The sequence below is a fragment of the Lynx canadensis genome, chromosome F1, assembly GCF_007474595.2.
Source record: "Lynx canadensis isolate LIC74 chromosome F1, mLynCan4.pri.v2, whole genome shotgun sequence".
In the NCBI taxonomy this organism is placed as follows: Eukaryota; Metazoa; Chordata; class Mammalia; order Carnivora; family Felidae; genus Lynx; species Lynx canadensis.
In genome coordinates, this window is record NC_044319.2 from 939731 (window position 1) to 955379 (window position 15649).

Below are 15649 nucleotides of genomic sequence, written 5' to 3' on the forward strand. Positions count from 1 at the left end.
TTGTGAGATTCCCTCTCTCCTGGCCCCTCACTCATCTGCACCCTCTCTCTCTCAAAAAACAAAAACAGATAGAAATGGGACTATTCCTTCCTGCTCAATCACAGCTCCCACCTTCCACATGTACCTTCTGCCAAGAAATGCAACCCACTGGGTCTACTGGCTAAACGACTGATCACTCCAGATGTGCTCTACCTGTGTGCTCCCACCAGGCACCGCTCCGCTTATCTCCACCTATTGCCCATCTCCTTAAGCCCATCACCATCTCGTCCAGACATCATAACAGCCCCGTCGCGGGTTCACCAGAACCTATTCTTGCTCTTTTTCCCTTCATTCTTCATGCTGCAGCTACAATGATCTCTTTCCAAATAAAAAGTCTGTTTCCATCACTGTCTTGCTTACATTAATTGCTTTAATTCCTTCCCACCACTCACAAAGAGGTCCAAAATCCTTACCAACTGTATGTGAACTGCCTTCTGCATCCCTTGCCAGCCTTTCCACGCTTTATCTCTTCTACAGCCATAGTGTTCTTCTTCTAGGTTCCTGGACTCACTGAGCTCAGTCACCTCAGGGCCTCTCTGCACATGCTACTCCTACCAGGGACACTCTCAGCGTCACGTTATCAGTTAATTGCTATTATTCTTAAAGTCTCAGCTTCCTCAGAGAATCCTTTAAGAAACCCCCAGACCAGGTCTGCTTTGCCTGATATATCCTAAGACCCCGTTTCTTTTTGTACTCAGCGTTCTTCTGATCACTCAGAAGTGACTGAAATGCCAACCGCTGTGCCAAATGTTAATTTTGCAGGATTAAATTGCAAAATGAAAAAGTACTAGAAATTTGTTCCAAAGTAAATAAAAATTAATATTCCTAAACCATACTGTTAAAAACGGTTAGCATGGTAAATTTTATGTGTTTATTTTTACCAGAATAAAATTTTTTTTAAAATATACTCACTTAAAAAATTCTCACTCATGATTATATTCAAGAGCTATCATCTTTCAGGCTTTGACCCCACTCTACCCACCTGGCCTTAAACACAGCGAACACCTAACATCCCCTTCGTTCTGAGACACAACCCCTGCGCTGGCCGCGGTGACTGAGCCAGGCCACCCAGCCTACATGAAACACCGATGTGAACGCCAACAGACCTCACGCAGAGTCTCGCATGGAATTTGGACAAACTGACAACAGGCAGCCATAAACACCCTTTGGTGCCAGAAATATCTGGATTACGTTAAGAATAAAGGAAAAAGGTACCTTTAGAGGAGAAAACTCTTGACAAACTTCTCAACCGAGTGACCGGACTTAACAGGACCAATAATGACACAAAGGAACACTCGGAGCCTCCTGAGAGGACGCTGAGGACACCTCACCACCCAGGCAGTATTTTGCCCAAAATGCCTACGCTGAGTCCCATCAGGAAGAGACGGTCAGGCAAGTTTAAACTATGAGGCACCTGGGAAATGTCAATGTCATGAAAGCACTTCCTCCCTGAAGAGGCAGGTTAAGGTTAAAGGGTCACATTGACTAAACAGCAGGTTTGATCCCAGAATGGATGACACATGAAACACGAAACTACACAAAATCAAGAAGAAAGCAATTAAAATGGACATTTTAGGGGCAACTGGGAAAATGAGAACAGACCGTATGTTAGTATTATCGCGTCAGTGTTAAATTTCCTGAAATGGTGTGAAATGGAGTGACAGTCACCCCGGGAAGCACTTATGGCTGAAGCATCATCCTGTTGTCCTCCGTCTTCAAATGGCTTGGAAAAAAAAAGGTACACACACATATGCACACAAATATACGTAGGTTTTCTGCAGAGGCTGGAAGGGGGTGTGGATGTGCGAGTGAGTGGTGCCCCCAGCTGAAGGGTGTGCACATACTCATCGTACTATTCTTTTAACTTTTCTATAGGCTTATATTTTTCAAACCGTGGCCCTCAGCAGAAGCCCTTTAAGGATTCTGTCGATGAGGGAATGCTGGGTGGATGAACGAAGGGTCCTGTCTAGCAGCGAAGACGGGCCCCACGTGTCCCTCTCTCTACGGAAGGTGGGCACAGGAGGAAAAAGGCTCCATAAAGGACACAGGCCTCTGGAAAGCAAGGACTCGTCACTCTTCATATTCCTCACAACGCCTTCCAGAACGTACCAGCACACGCCATACACTCAATACATGTTTGTGGCGTAAACAGGAACAACTCAGACATTAACTAACATGTTGCGGCAGGTTAAACACACTAAACAAGCCTGAGTGGCTGGTGTGACTGTTTAAACCTCATACGTGTGGCAGTACGAGGAGCACATGAGCTGGACCGAATACGGTAACCGAGGAAGGAACTGCAAACAATCAGAAGCTGAAGCACATCACATACGGGGAAGAAGGAAGGTCGATGCGCTCCTGTCTCACTCTCTAACCTTCTCTCCCACCACGTGCCTTACAACCACGTTTACTTCCGCGAAGCCTCCTGCCCGTCACCCCTTCCCTCCGTCACCGTCCTGTGTGTACCTTGTTTCTTCTCACTACATGCCACCCACTCCTCGAACCACATACACCAATTTTAGTGTCACAAACTTAAGCCCAAAGCCACGACAGACACGGCGTTACAGAAAAACCCTTTATCAGACCTCTATGCGCTGCCTCAACGGTGCCTCCCACACCCTCCTTGCTTATTGAGACACTGGCAGCGATTTCTTTGCTCTCCGGACGTTCAACCCCCATTACTAGGAGAGGCTGGTCCTGCAACATACAGACAGCTTTCACTTGCAACTCTCCAGCTGCCTTGTCAGGAAACCTGTGGTCTTAGGCAGGTTAGTGGTCAATACAACTGACAAGTGGGCCAGTGAGCACGCTCTGTTCCCCAGCTGCCCACACTGTCCCTACGTTGATCTGCAGACTCCATGACACCAGCCACCGTCAGGAGGACCAGACCAAGGGGTATACACACATACATCCACCATCACTACTGGGAAAACAGCCTGAAACAATGGCCCTGTTAGTGACGAGCACGTTAGTTTCTTAAGTACTAATTTAAAGAGCGCCTTTTCCTGTCCAGGTCAAGGTTACTGGGACAAGAACAAAGAGAAAAAAAAAGGCTACGTGGTTTCTGTCACCTCTTGTTTTCAAAACACTCAGTTCAGATGACCTGTGACATACGAAGAGAGTACCTTTCCCTGGATGCTTCATCTGGGATACCCAGGCATATTTCTCGGTCGAACCTTCCTGCACGTCTCAAAGCAGGGTCTAATGAGTCCGGGCGGTTAGTGGCTCCAATGACTAGGACCTGAGCGGTGGCAGCCATGGTATTCAGATCTAGTAAGAAGCAGACACAGGATGAATGGTGGATAAGGCCCCAGGGACGGAGGACGATCACGTTCACAGAAGTGGTTTAAGTGGCCAGAGAGTAGTTCACATTTTGCCAGCAGTATGGACGTAAAGCTATCATTTACTAATTGTCTAATATGCGAAAGCTGTAAAGAAAACAGACACTTTGTCCTCAAGAAGTTCACAACCTACGGAGAAAGCCACGGGACAAATTCCGTGACACAGTAACAGGTATAAACAAAGCAACACAGGAATCCGACGGAAGAGAGCACGGATTCTGATGGAGGACCGAGGGAGATTCAGAGAGGAGGTAATGTTTGGGGAAAGCCTTGAAGGATGAGGAAGGACGCTAATAAGCGGACACGCGTTGACGAAATCCACGTGACGACACGGTGTGAGCGACAGCACGGAGGCACGAACACGTGTGGGAGCAGCCCAGCAGCCGAGTCTGGCAGGAATGAGGAGTGGCGGTCTCACAGCAGACGTGTGGCGGGGAGACGGGGCGTGCTACCGTCTGCGCTGCTCTGGCCCAATCTAGACAGTTCTAGGAATGACGGACCACGCGGCCCCACGTGTACCCTTCCTTCGGACTACTGCCTTCAACTGGACTCAGGTGGGCCGGCGGGGAGTCTGAGGTCACACTCCTCATGGGTAACAAGGGAGTAAGACGCTAAGTAAGTACTCTGACATCCAAGACACGAGAAACTTGTAGAATATCCCTTAGCCAACAGGAAGCCAGGAAAGGGTTTTTCTGATAAGGTTTGTGTCTCAGGAAGACAATTCTGATGGTAATTTGAACAGAGTAAAGAGGAATACAGGGAAGAGCTTATTGCGGTCTGATCACAGCCATCAGGCTAGAGGAGAGAAGGTGGGGAAGAAACAGGAAACACCCAATTCCAGGGCAGCTGCAGACACAGTGGAGGGCACGGAGAAGGGAGAGACACGAGGGCCTCCTGTGGACGATAAGGAGGGAGGGGGTACTGCTGGCTGAGCGCAGAAATGGGAGGGAAAGGCAGAGGGGCGACGGGGGGTGGGGGGGGGGGGGAGAGGGTCCGGCCTGGGACACACAAACTGTGACGGATCTCGCAGGCAGCCGGGAACAGGGTGTTGGAGGCTTCTCAGATATCGAGGTTACAGATGAAATTTGTGTCTCATGAAGAGTTGCACGGGAGACGGCTGGGAGATGGGCAGAAGGCAAGGAGAAGACCGAGTGGGAAACCTTACAGAGCACCTCTGTATAGAGGATGGGGGGAAGCAGGCAGGCATGGAAGGGGACCGGTGAGGACGGGCCGGAGAGCCAGGGGGCCGCCAGAAAGACAACGGTCATGCTCCAGCCACCTGTGCCAACGACGACCAGGACGAGGGGGTTGGCCACATCGAACACTGTTGAGAACTACGGAGCTGACCTGGCACTCACTGCCTGCCAGGCACCAGGGCACAGTGGCCCTTGGCCAGGCCCCACCACACCTGCAAGAGGTAGGTCTGTAGACGAGGAAACTAAAGAACAAAGGTTTGGAGAGGTCAGCGCTGGGATGCCCCACGATCATTCCACGATGCGCCTCAGTGCGATGGCAGAGGCGGACGTGGAGTTATGGGTGAGGTGCAGGGTGGAACAGAATACAAACGCGTTTACTTGACAGCGACTATGCCTTTGGTAAACCTCAGGGTGAGAAGAGAGACACAAGGTGGGAGGTTTCAGTGACACAGGAAGGCTCTTACATACTTGATGAAAACCGCATAAAAGCTCAAGGAAGAGCTTCATGCTCTGAGGTCACTGCACAAGCAAAAGAAAGTACAGGAAGGGAGGTGGCACCTAATACTTCAGGCAGCATCATGAGCTGCACACGCGCGTTCACGTGATGACGCTCTGCGCGCGCTGAACGCCCCTGGGATGGGATGGGCCCGGGATGGGAGCAAAGCTGATCCCCCTGCTGAGGCATGTGGGTTTTAACGCCCGCAGCCAAGAGGACGAGCAGCAGGAGAACTCTGTCCTAAAGAGAACCCCGCAGCAGTCAGGCAGCAAACACAAAGGCATTGAAACAGCAACATTTCCCACATGTACTGTTAGCATACAAACAACCAGGGGCGCCTGGGGGGCTCAGTCGGTCTAGTGTCCAACTCTTGATTTCAGCTCAGGTCATGATCTCACGGCTCGTGAACCTGCTGGGGATTCTCTCTCTCTCTCTCTCTCTCTCCCCCCTCTCTGTCTGCCCCTCCCCCACTCATGCGCCTGCATGCTCTCTCTCTCTCTCTCTCTCTCTCTCAAAATAAACAAACAGACAAAAAAGATGCAAACAACAAGTTACATATGACAAGGTGTATGGCGCGATCTCAGCATTGTAAGAAGCAAAACAATGTCAGTATATTTCTGTGTATAAATGCATTAAAATAACCGTCAGATGCACTCCAAAAAATTAATGATCTAATTCTTTATGAAAAGGATTTTTTACTCTCAGCTTTACTCTACCTGAATGGCTCATGTCCTCACATGTTACTTACACTGGTAAAAGAAACACAATTTATCATCTTAAAATGAACGTAATTTTTTAAACTGACCGTCCATGCAGGTTAGGAGCTGGGCCACAATCCTTCGTTCCATATCTTTTGAAGCAACATCTCTTTTGGGGGTAATGGCATCGATTTCATCAATAAAGAGGACACAGGGTGCATTTGACTGGAAATAAAAATACCACAAAAGGCCATCATAAACTGGAATTTAAATAAAAACTTAGAAAGAAAAAAATATTTTCTCAATTATTGCTAAAATACAAGTTCTCTTCTAATTTCTTACCAGCTTCTATACTGGCCACGTTCAACAACCCTTACATATTCTGGGTGCAGATAATGACATAAAGTTGATCTTTTCACTTTTTCTTTGTTTCAACCACAGTGACAACTAGTGACTCTCAAGTGTGCACAGTGTCACAGCATCTACAGGGCATCTGCCATGAGCTGGGCAGGCCACTGAGGGTTTGTAAGGATCCTCCCGTTTAATACGCCCCAAACTGCCATGAGATTTGAGCATTATTATTTTCTTTAAAGCGTATCTATTTTGAGAAAGAGAGAGGAGTGCAAGTGCCAGCAGGCGAGGGGCTAAGAGAGACAGAACCTCAAGGAGTCACTGCAGAGCCCGAGGAGGAACTCGGTCCCAAGACCATGAGCCTATGACTTCATGACCTGAGCCAAAATCAAGAGTTGGACGCTTAGCTGACTGTGCCAGCCAGGCACCCCTTGAGTAATGTTATTAACCCAGCTTCCCGGCAAGGAAACTAAGGGTTGCAGTGGTTAAACCTCTTCTGTCCACGACCAGGCGGTCACTGCATGGAGGCACGGGGACTGGAGACCATGACTCTGACTGGCAAGCACAGGCCTGTAACTATCACGTATCCTCAGGATAAAGTTCTAATAGGATGTAAATGTCTTCCCCAGATGTTCCTAAACACCCACATTTTAATAGTGAATTAAATAGTAATTTAATAGTAATTAACGGTAATTTAATAGTAATTAAATAGTGAATCCAATAGTAATTCAGAAATAAATTACAATTAGGATAAAATCCAGTCTCGTAATTTCTCTGGTTAACAAGATTTTCTTTGTACAAGTTCAATTAGACAAAAGGAGAAGAGTTTATCCTGGCATTTCTATGGTTGTTTTTAGAATGTGATAATCCTAAATGTTAAAAATTTTCATACTACTTACAAGTTGTTTGGTAACTTAATTTGTGCAAAGTGAAAGTGACAGAAAATCTCACAAGGATAATGTATTTTCTTTTTTTTTTTTAATGTTTGTTTATTTTTGTGGGGTGTCTGGGTGGCTCAGTTGGTTAAGTGTCTGACTCTTGATTTCAGCTCAGGTCTTGAACTCAAGATTCATGAGTTTGAGCCCCACATCAGGTTCTGTGCTGACAGTGCAGAGCCTGCTTGGGATTCTCTTTCTATCTCTCTCTGCCCATTCTCCGCTCACGTTCTCTGTTTCTCTCAAAAGTAAATAACATAAAAGAAATTTTTAAAAAATATTTTTTTTTGAGAGAGAGAGAGAGGTCGCATGCACACACGCTAGTGGGGGAGGGGCAGAGGATCCAAACAGGCTCTGAGCTGATAGCAGAGATCCTGACGTAGGGCTGGAACCCATGAACTGGGAGATCATGACCTGAGCCGAAGTCAGAAGCTTAACCGACTGAAGCTTAACCTAGTGAGCCACCCAGGTGCCCCAGGGTATCTATTTTCAGCAAACACCCACTGGGTGTGACAGCCCAGAACTTCTCACCAATTACAGTTACACTTGATTTCAGACTGAACAGACGATGTTATCCAACAGTCTGTATCAGTGGATCTACTTTACATATTTAGTCATCGCGGATAACAAATCACCAAGTTTACAAGAGGATGGCAGGCGACCAGGCTAACAGACACTGGCCCTGGATGGACAGGCTCTCCGCCGTAACGCCGCACGAGCAGACAGCCCGACGTGGGTCACTAGCTGACTCACCACTGCCTGCTCAAACAATTCTCTCAGCTTCTGCTCAGACTCCCCAGACACTCCGGATACAATCTCCGTGGCAGCTACTTTCAGAATTGGGAGGTCCAGTTCCTGGGGACAAACACAGGAAAGAATGACCACATTTTGGAAATTTATCTTCCCCCTCCCTTTTCCTTATTCAGTCCCTCTCTCAAAAGTGAATTTTTTTTTAAAGTTTATTTATTTTCGAGAGAGAGAGAAAGAGCATGGGGGAGGGGGTGGAGAGAGAAAAGGAGAAAGAGAGAGAATCCCAAACAGTCTCTGCACCATCAGCACAGAGCCCGACGCGGGGTTCGAACTCGAACTGTGAGATCGTGACCTGAGCTGAAGTCAGATGCTCAACTGACGGAGCCCTACCCAGGCGCCCCTCAAAATTTAATTTTTAAAATGACCTCTTTTCTGAGGAATTCCATCTTTTGTGTTGGTCCGATGAAAACCATTATTTAAAAATCTACGGTTTAATTCAAACACAGTGACTAGATACTTCCACCTGTTTGTACTTCATAGGAGTCACCATGAAATTGTCGTTACGTCTTCTGAATACAGGGTCTTGAATCTGCAGAGACATGTTTACCCCCGACTTATAGCTGAGCCAGAACAATTTTTTTCCTAAAAAAACTTTTCTTTAATGTTTACTTATTTTTGAGAGAGAGACAGAGTGTGAGCGGGGGAGGTGCAGAGAGAGAAGGACACACAGAATCCGAAGCAGGCTCCAGGCTCTGAGCTGTCAGCACAGAGACCGATGCACGACCTGAGCTGAAGTTGGACGCTCAACTGACCGAGTCACCCAGACACCCCGAGCCAGAACAATTTAATAGGAAAGGGCAGGGGTTGTGACAGTCCTTCCTGCTCACGCTACGGGCATTTCTCGCCCCTGCACCCAGAGGAGGAGCCAGTTGGTCGGCAGAGGACAGGTTCCTGTCATAAAGGAGGGGCAGCCACTGCGGCCCCACCAGCACGGAGGGCAACAAGCCTGCCTAAGCCCTGCTCATCCTCAGGCTATTCTGAAAATCACTTCCTCAACCACGGGCAACCTGGGACCAGCTAGCATCCCACACTTCCTGTCTCCCACTCATTTCCGCTGTGACCGTGCACAGCGTTTACCTGTATGATAGCTGCTTAATGTCGGCCTCTCCTATTAGACTGAAAAGCTCCCTGAACGTAAACCTGGGTTTTCTGTACTTACCGCTGTTTTCCAGCGTCTGGCATGCGCCTGTCACAGGACACTTGGTTCAACAGAGGAACAAGTGAGGCAAACCCGTTGTCCCGTAAGAGCGCTGATCCCGCAGATCCTAACCTATTAGTAGCTACTATGACACGCTATTCTTCAAACTGAAGTCACTGGGACATTTTGCATTTACCACCCAACGGTTTCCAAAAACAACTCATGGGATGAAAATAAGATTGCTAACTTCATTTTGCCAACTAAGTATTATTACCATTTCAGAAATGTTATTTTAACGCTAAAAATTGTAAGAACGTGACTCTGGAGATTTTCAGTATATTTAGCTGTGAAAAACAATATAGTCCTTGGTTTCCTTATTTACTGCTTTTGAGAATCACTGGCTTAAAGGGAAAAAGGGAACTAAAATATACACTGTGTGTTAAAAAAAGGGTATTTACAACCATATTATTTTGCTTCCCACCCAACCTTTGCCATATAAATAATCGGATGCGTTAAAAAAATAGCATCTCACAAAGAGCTGCATGAAAGAGGTGAAAAATGAAGAGAGGATCAGTCCTCCTGGGAATACGTCAAGTCCGGTTCAAGTTGACCAAAGAGGAAAATAAAGACAAACAGAACAAAAGCAACAGAAGCAAAGGCGTGTCAGCAAAGCTCACCCCTGCAATGGCGTGCGCGAGCAAGGTCTTCCCGCAGCCCGGCGGCCCGTGAAGGAGAACCCCACGCGGCGGGGTGGCGCCCAGGTGGCGGTACACCTCCGGGTGACGCATGTGGATGAGCATCTTGCAGACTTCCTAGCAGGGAATAAACAGGAAAGAGGTCTTTCACGGCCCGAGAGAGAAGGAATCCAAGTGGAAGAAAACCTGTTCTGCAAAGTAGCAGACTCATGAGTTTGAGCCCCGGCTCTGGGACCTACGGCGGGACTCCACAGGAACCTGCCTAAGCCTCCGTGTCCTCAGCTGTGGTAACAGCTACCTGGCACTGATGATGGAAAGTAACCACCACGGTAACTGGCAGAGTAGACACTGGACAATAACTAACAGGGTTACTTACAGTTTGGGTAGTGCGCTTGAGTTTCTAGGAATCTCCATTTCTTCCAGACTGCCCAGTTTGTTGGCATATAATTTTGCACAGTATTCTCTTAGAATTTTTTGCGTACAACAGTATTACTTACAAAGCACGAACCTTACGTATACCATAATTAGTGGTGGAAAAGCGGAAGGTACTGTTTCTTTTATCCCTCAGCACCCTTCGGGGTACAGGCCAAGTTTCACCACCCCCCCCACTTCCAGGCTGCTTTCCGTGAATAACTGATTGGCAATATACCATCTGAGTAAAATTCTGAATGTGAACTAACTTTTAATGTCGTATCGCTGCCTCCAACATCTTCAAATTTCACCTTGGAGATCTGTAATTCCAGCCCCTTGGCTTTAGCTGGCAATCAAACGAGGAGACGAAAAGATTAGTGATTCAGTAGTAACTCAGCGCTGCATTTAATAATGTTTAAGTAAACTGAGACCATGAGACACTGCAGTGTTTTCTCATGAACCACACACAGCAGGCCCCCCAGAACGACAGCTGGGACTAGCGAAGCCTCTTTCACAGCATGCTCAGCCCCCCAGACCCGTGGCTCACCTTTCCTCTGCAGGACAGCTTGTATTTCTCCGTCTACTTCCTGAAGGTCTTTCTTCCTTTTGTTTCCCTTGCGCTTCAGCCTGCCTTTCCCTTTTTCATTACTCTCCAGCAGAGAAGCGTCTTTGGAATCCTGGAAAGAAAACAAATTTAAATATGCCATGCTTGAAATTACAATGGCAATGTTTTCTTAAAGAGGGCTGTTATTTAGGCGCACCTGGCTGGCTCATTCGGAAGAACATTCAACGCTTGATCTAGGGGTCACGAGTTTGGGTGGAGAAATTACGTAAGTAAATAAAAAACAAAAACCAGGGACGCCTGGGTTTTTTTTTTTTTTAAACAAAAACAAAAAGATGGTCATTATTTAAAATACCCCATTTCTTTTAAGTGTATTCTTACTTATTTTGAGAGAGAGAGAGAGAATGTGTGTATAAGTAAGGGAGGGGCAGAGGGAAAGGGAGACAGAGAATCCCAAGCAGGCTCCACGATGTCAGCACAGAGCTTGACGCAGGGCTCGAACTCATGAACAGAGAGATCATGATGTGAGCTGAAATCAACGGTTGGATGCTTAACCGACTGAGCCACCCAGGTGGCCCTAAAATACCCCATTTCTGCCCTGGCACTTGCACCTACCTTGGCTATTCCCAACCTCTCTGCTCCAGGATGGTAGCTGCTGGAGAGCATCCTTCTTTTCCACAGCTGTAAAGCTCAGTTTATGCCCTGACACACGATTCTTCTCGTTAGAGTTAATCTCATGCCTATATTCCCAGAACGCTGAATCTGCAACTGTATTATAGCTTGCCATAATCTGCCCTGTGTTTGAGCAACTCTCCTTGTTTCTTTCACGGGAGGTGAGATGCTCATGTTCACCTTTAATTTCTCACTGAGCTTTTCACCAGTTGGTCTTCATGTGATGCCTGATGAACCGCTAAATTAAATATGACTACAGAGCTGCTTTGAAAGCCATAAAAAAGTATAATTCAACTTAAGACTCAAGCTATTCCCTTCACCTTGCAATAATGTCCTCTAGAAACGTGATTAACACAAAGAGGTTTGAAAAAGGTCTAGTGAAAATTCAAAAGGTGAACGGTTTTGCCACATCAAGTAAGTGGTTCTCGAAAACCACTTACAGCGGTGTTGTCCAAGAGAAACACAATGTCACATACAAAATTTTAAATATGTTCTAGTAGCCACATTTAAAAAAGGGGGGAATCAACAAGTGAAATTTAGTACCTTACTTAACAAAATATACTCAAAATATTATTGTTTCAACATACAGTCAGTATAAAAAATTGAGAGGTCTTACATTATCTTTTATAGTAAGTCTCCAAAGTCTAACATGTATTTTATGCTAATAGCACATCTCAACTCGTACACTAAATTTTAGTGGGAAATATTTAATTTGCATTTAGACTTCATAAAACTTACAGCTGAAAGAGTACATCCACATGCCCAAGTTGTTCCAAACATACTTAGAAGTTTTTTTGTTTTTTAATTTTTTAAAAATGTTTATTTACCTGTGAGAGACAGAGATAGAGCATGAGGGGGGGAGGGGCAGAGAGACAGAGGGAGACAAGAATCTGAAGCAGGCTCCAGGCTCCGAGCTGTCAGCACAGAGCCCGATGTGGGGCTCGAACTCACGAACTATGAGATCATGACCTGAGCTGAAGTCGGACGCTTAACTGACTGAGCCACCTAGGCGCCCCATATTAGTATATGTGCTGCCGAAGCGAGCACTAGGCGCCCCATATTAGAAGTTTTCTAATAACTGAAGTATTATTTTACAAATTTAAATGAACAATTCAGTTCCTCATTTGCACTAGCCACATTTCAAGTGCTCAAGAGCCACGGGTGGCTAGCACTTACCACACTGGACAGTGAGCCCCCGGGGCATACTCAGGGCCTACCGTGGGACAGATCACTGTAAATCCCCTCTCCTAGGGGATCTCCTAGGGGATCTAATGCCAGGCATTAGAATCAGTTAAGGGGGCACCTGGATGGCTCAGTGGGTTAAATGTCCCACCCCTGATCTTGGTTCAGGACATGATCTCACAGTTGGTGAGATGGGAGCCCCACGTTGGGCTCCGTGCTGACAATGGAAACCTGCGTGGGATTCTGTCTCTCTGTCTCTCTCTGCCCCTCTTGCACTTGTTCGCGTGCCTCTCTCGCTCTCTCTCTCAAAAAAAAAAAAAAAAAAATCAGTTAAGGATGGTGCCCAGTGTGTTCACTTTGTGATAATTCATCCAGCTTCACTTTTATGTACAGTATACTGCAACTTACAAAGGTTAAAAAAAAAGGGTGTCCCTTATTCAGTATTTTCACGGTGTGCCCGTTTGTACGGGCTCCCTGAAGGCATTACCTGAGGCTCAACACGAACCACACAGCTGTTTCACGAGCTGACTTCCCTTCCTCTGACAACAACCAGCCTTCCAAACATAACACGCACACGAGGTACCTATTCTTTAACTCCGCTGGTAAATGCACCTCGGAAAGTTCATCAGGCACGAATTCGACCAACTGCCTGACAACGACGTGCTGGGTGCATTTTAGCCAGGGAGACACTATGAAGCAAAACAAAGGTCCTGATCTCCGAAGCTGAAGACAGAAGACAAGGAAGAAACCCAACTAAACAATTCTACAGTAAGTTCTAAGTGGTCACAAGGGCTTGACCAAAAGGAGAGGAGGCAGGAAAGAGCATCCCACGACGTGCTATTTGACACGTCAGTATGTGACTCTGCGAAGATTACAGGGAAACAAGATGGTGTGAGTCACAGGAATCTGGGGGAGTTTCAGACAGAAGCATGAGTGCAAACGCCCCAGGTGAGAGTGAGTGGGTGCTCTGGAAAGAGCGCCAGGCCACGGTGGCTGAGGCGAAGCGGGGAGGCGGGCAGCAGATGACGTAAGTGCCAGCAGGACAGCCACGCACACAGGGCTTTCCCGGCCATTACTTGTGAGGACTCTGATTCTAGACTGAATGCAGTCATTCTTAATACGCGAAAGAACCACCCGACTTAACTCGTAAAAAGACATCTGCGTGTGGAGACTAATATGGAGGAAGGTCATCCCCGTCAGAAGGCCTGCACTTGGAAAGAGCGGTGGCGGTAACGGGGCCTGAACACATCACTGCAAAAGTACCTCTCTCTCCGATCCTGGCTTCTTGTGCTTGCCCTTCTCGCCTGCCAGGTCCATCTTTCCACCGGGAGTTCTATCAATAAACCACCCTCCCTCTGAACCCCTGGCAGGGGTCTTCGAAGGAACGGAGTCTGTTCCGGAAGGTGTCCGTGGGGCCGAGACGGTGGCTTCTCTGTGATCCATCTCGGGAGTCCGGGAAGCAGAGTCGGGATGTCCTTTCCGATATAAGGAGAGCAGGGAGCTGTTCATGTGATTTGCTGCCTGGCAGAAACACGACATCGCCTACGTCACCGCGCTGGCGCTCACGGACACGGGCTACCCGCACGAGCAGCCACCAGCAGCTTCCCTCACAGCACTTCCAGTCAGAAAACACGGGTGCTGACAGATGCTTCACCAACATTTCCTGTTCAAACAGACGTGCCCCCGCTTCACCGCCACTTAATAAATGAAAGTTAAAGAAAACCGAGGAAGCGTGCTCGCTTTTTAAAAATATAACATAGGGGGCACCTGGGTGGCTTGGTCGGTTGAGCGTCCGACTTCGGCTCAGGTCATGATCTCACGGTCCGTGAGTTTGAGCCCCGCATCGGGCTCTGGGCTGACAGCTCAGAGCCTGGAGCCTGTTTCAGATTCTGTGTCTCCCTCTCTCTCTGCCCCTCCCCTGCTCATGCTCTGTCTCTCTCTGTCTCAAAAATAAATAAACGTTAAAAAAAAAAAATTAAAAATATAACAGAATTGGTGGCCCCTGGGCGGTTCAGTCGATTCAGCCTCTGACACATGATATTGGCTGAAGTCATGATCTCGCGGTTGTGAGCTTGTGCCCTGCATCCGGCTCCTCGCTGAGCGTGGAACCTGCTTGGGATTCTCTCTCTCCACCCCTGCCCTGCTCACTCTCTCTCTCTCTCAAAATAAATAATGAACTATTAAAATATATAACAGAACTGGGCTTGACAATGAGCTGGCCAAGAAGAGCCACTATTATCTCATCAACTCAAAACCAGATCACATGTCATTATCATCCTGATTTTGTCAATAAATCAAAAAAATGGAATTACCAATGGGAACAAAAGAGAGTAAGTTATAAATCATCTGGAATCACTTAAATATGTCTCTTAAATGCAACCTTACTTATTGGCAACTGCAGCCCTTTAGCAGAAAATGTATCCTTTTCTCAATTTTTACTATTAATTCCCCTTTCTATTCCTGTGTACCCTTATTTCAGGCCATTCTCTTCCCTTCTTCTTCCTATAAAACAGGCCATAAACACAAATACTGAAAGGATGGCCTTCCCAAGGATTCCTCAACACTGTCCACAGAAGTATTGATGAAGATGTTTAAAAATTTTTTTTAAATGTTTTATTTACTTTTGAGACAGAGAGAGACAGAGGGTGAGCAGGGGAGGGGCAGAGAGAGAGGGAGACACAGAATCCGAAGCAGGCTCCAGGCTCCGAGCTGTCAGCACAGAGCCCAATGCGGGGCTCAAACTCACAAACCGCGAGATCATGACCTGAGCCGAATTCGGGACGCTTAACTGACTGATCACCCAGGCGCCCCTTGATGATGATGTTTAAATCTCTTATTCTATTCCACACTTTTTTTTTTTAAGGAGGGTTCATAATGACTAAAAAAAAATAAAAGTGGGTCCTTTAAATGTTTGGCTTACCTGTGGATCTGGGTAATCTTCCATATTTGAATCATGATCTGAAGAGCTTTCAGTATACCTCAGTAAGAAGAGGAAAAGAAACATCTTAAAGGCTTTGCTCCCACATCCTAAAAAAAATTACTACCCCAAACAAAAAATTTACTAAGGCAAAGTATTATGGTGCTTAAGAGCCCAGGCTTTGCAATCTGAGAATTCTGGTTACT

General features: G+C 46.8%; 1 protein-coding gene across 7 annotated transcripts in view; it reads right to left on the reverse strand.

Moving 5' to 3' along the window:
- Positions 1-15649, reverse strand: part of NVL (nuclear VCP like) — a 90770-nt gene that overhangs the window by 64780 nt on the left and 10341 nt on the right. For 5 of the 7 annotated variants that reach the window (XR_003965840.1, XM_030302102.1, XM_030302105.1 and 2 more), the window contains exons 5-12: positions 15447-15504; positions 13790-14047; positions 10658-10787; positions 10380-10456; positions 9682-9816; positions 7810-7911; positions 5878-5995; positions 3165-3309 (exon numbers count right to left, since the gene is read on the reverse strand). Coding sequence is in view for 6 of the 7 variants with exons in the window: in XM_030302102.1 (XP_030157962.1) it covers positions 3165-3309; positions 5878-5995; positions 7810-7911; positions 9682-9816; positions 10380-10456; positions 10658-10787; positions 13790-14047; positions 15447-15504 (1023 nt within the window). In the remaining variant the exon portion in view is untranslated. The remainder of the gene's footprint in view (positions 1-3164; positions 3310-5877; positions 5996-7809; positions 7912-9681; positions 9817-10379; positions 10457-10657; positions 10788-13789; positions 14048-15446; positions 15505-15649) is intronic. The other 2 variants (XM_030302106.1, XM_030302108.1) reach the window with 1 other exon arrangement.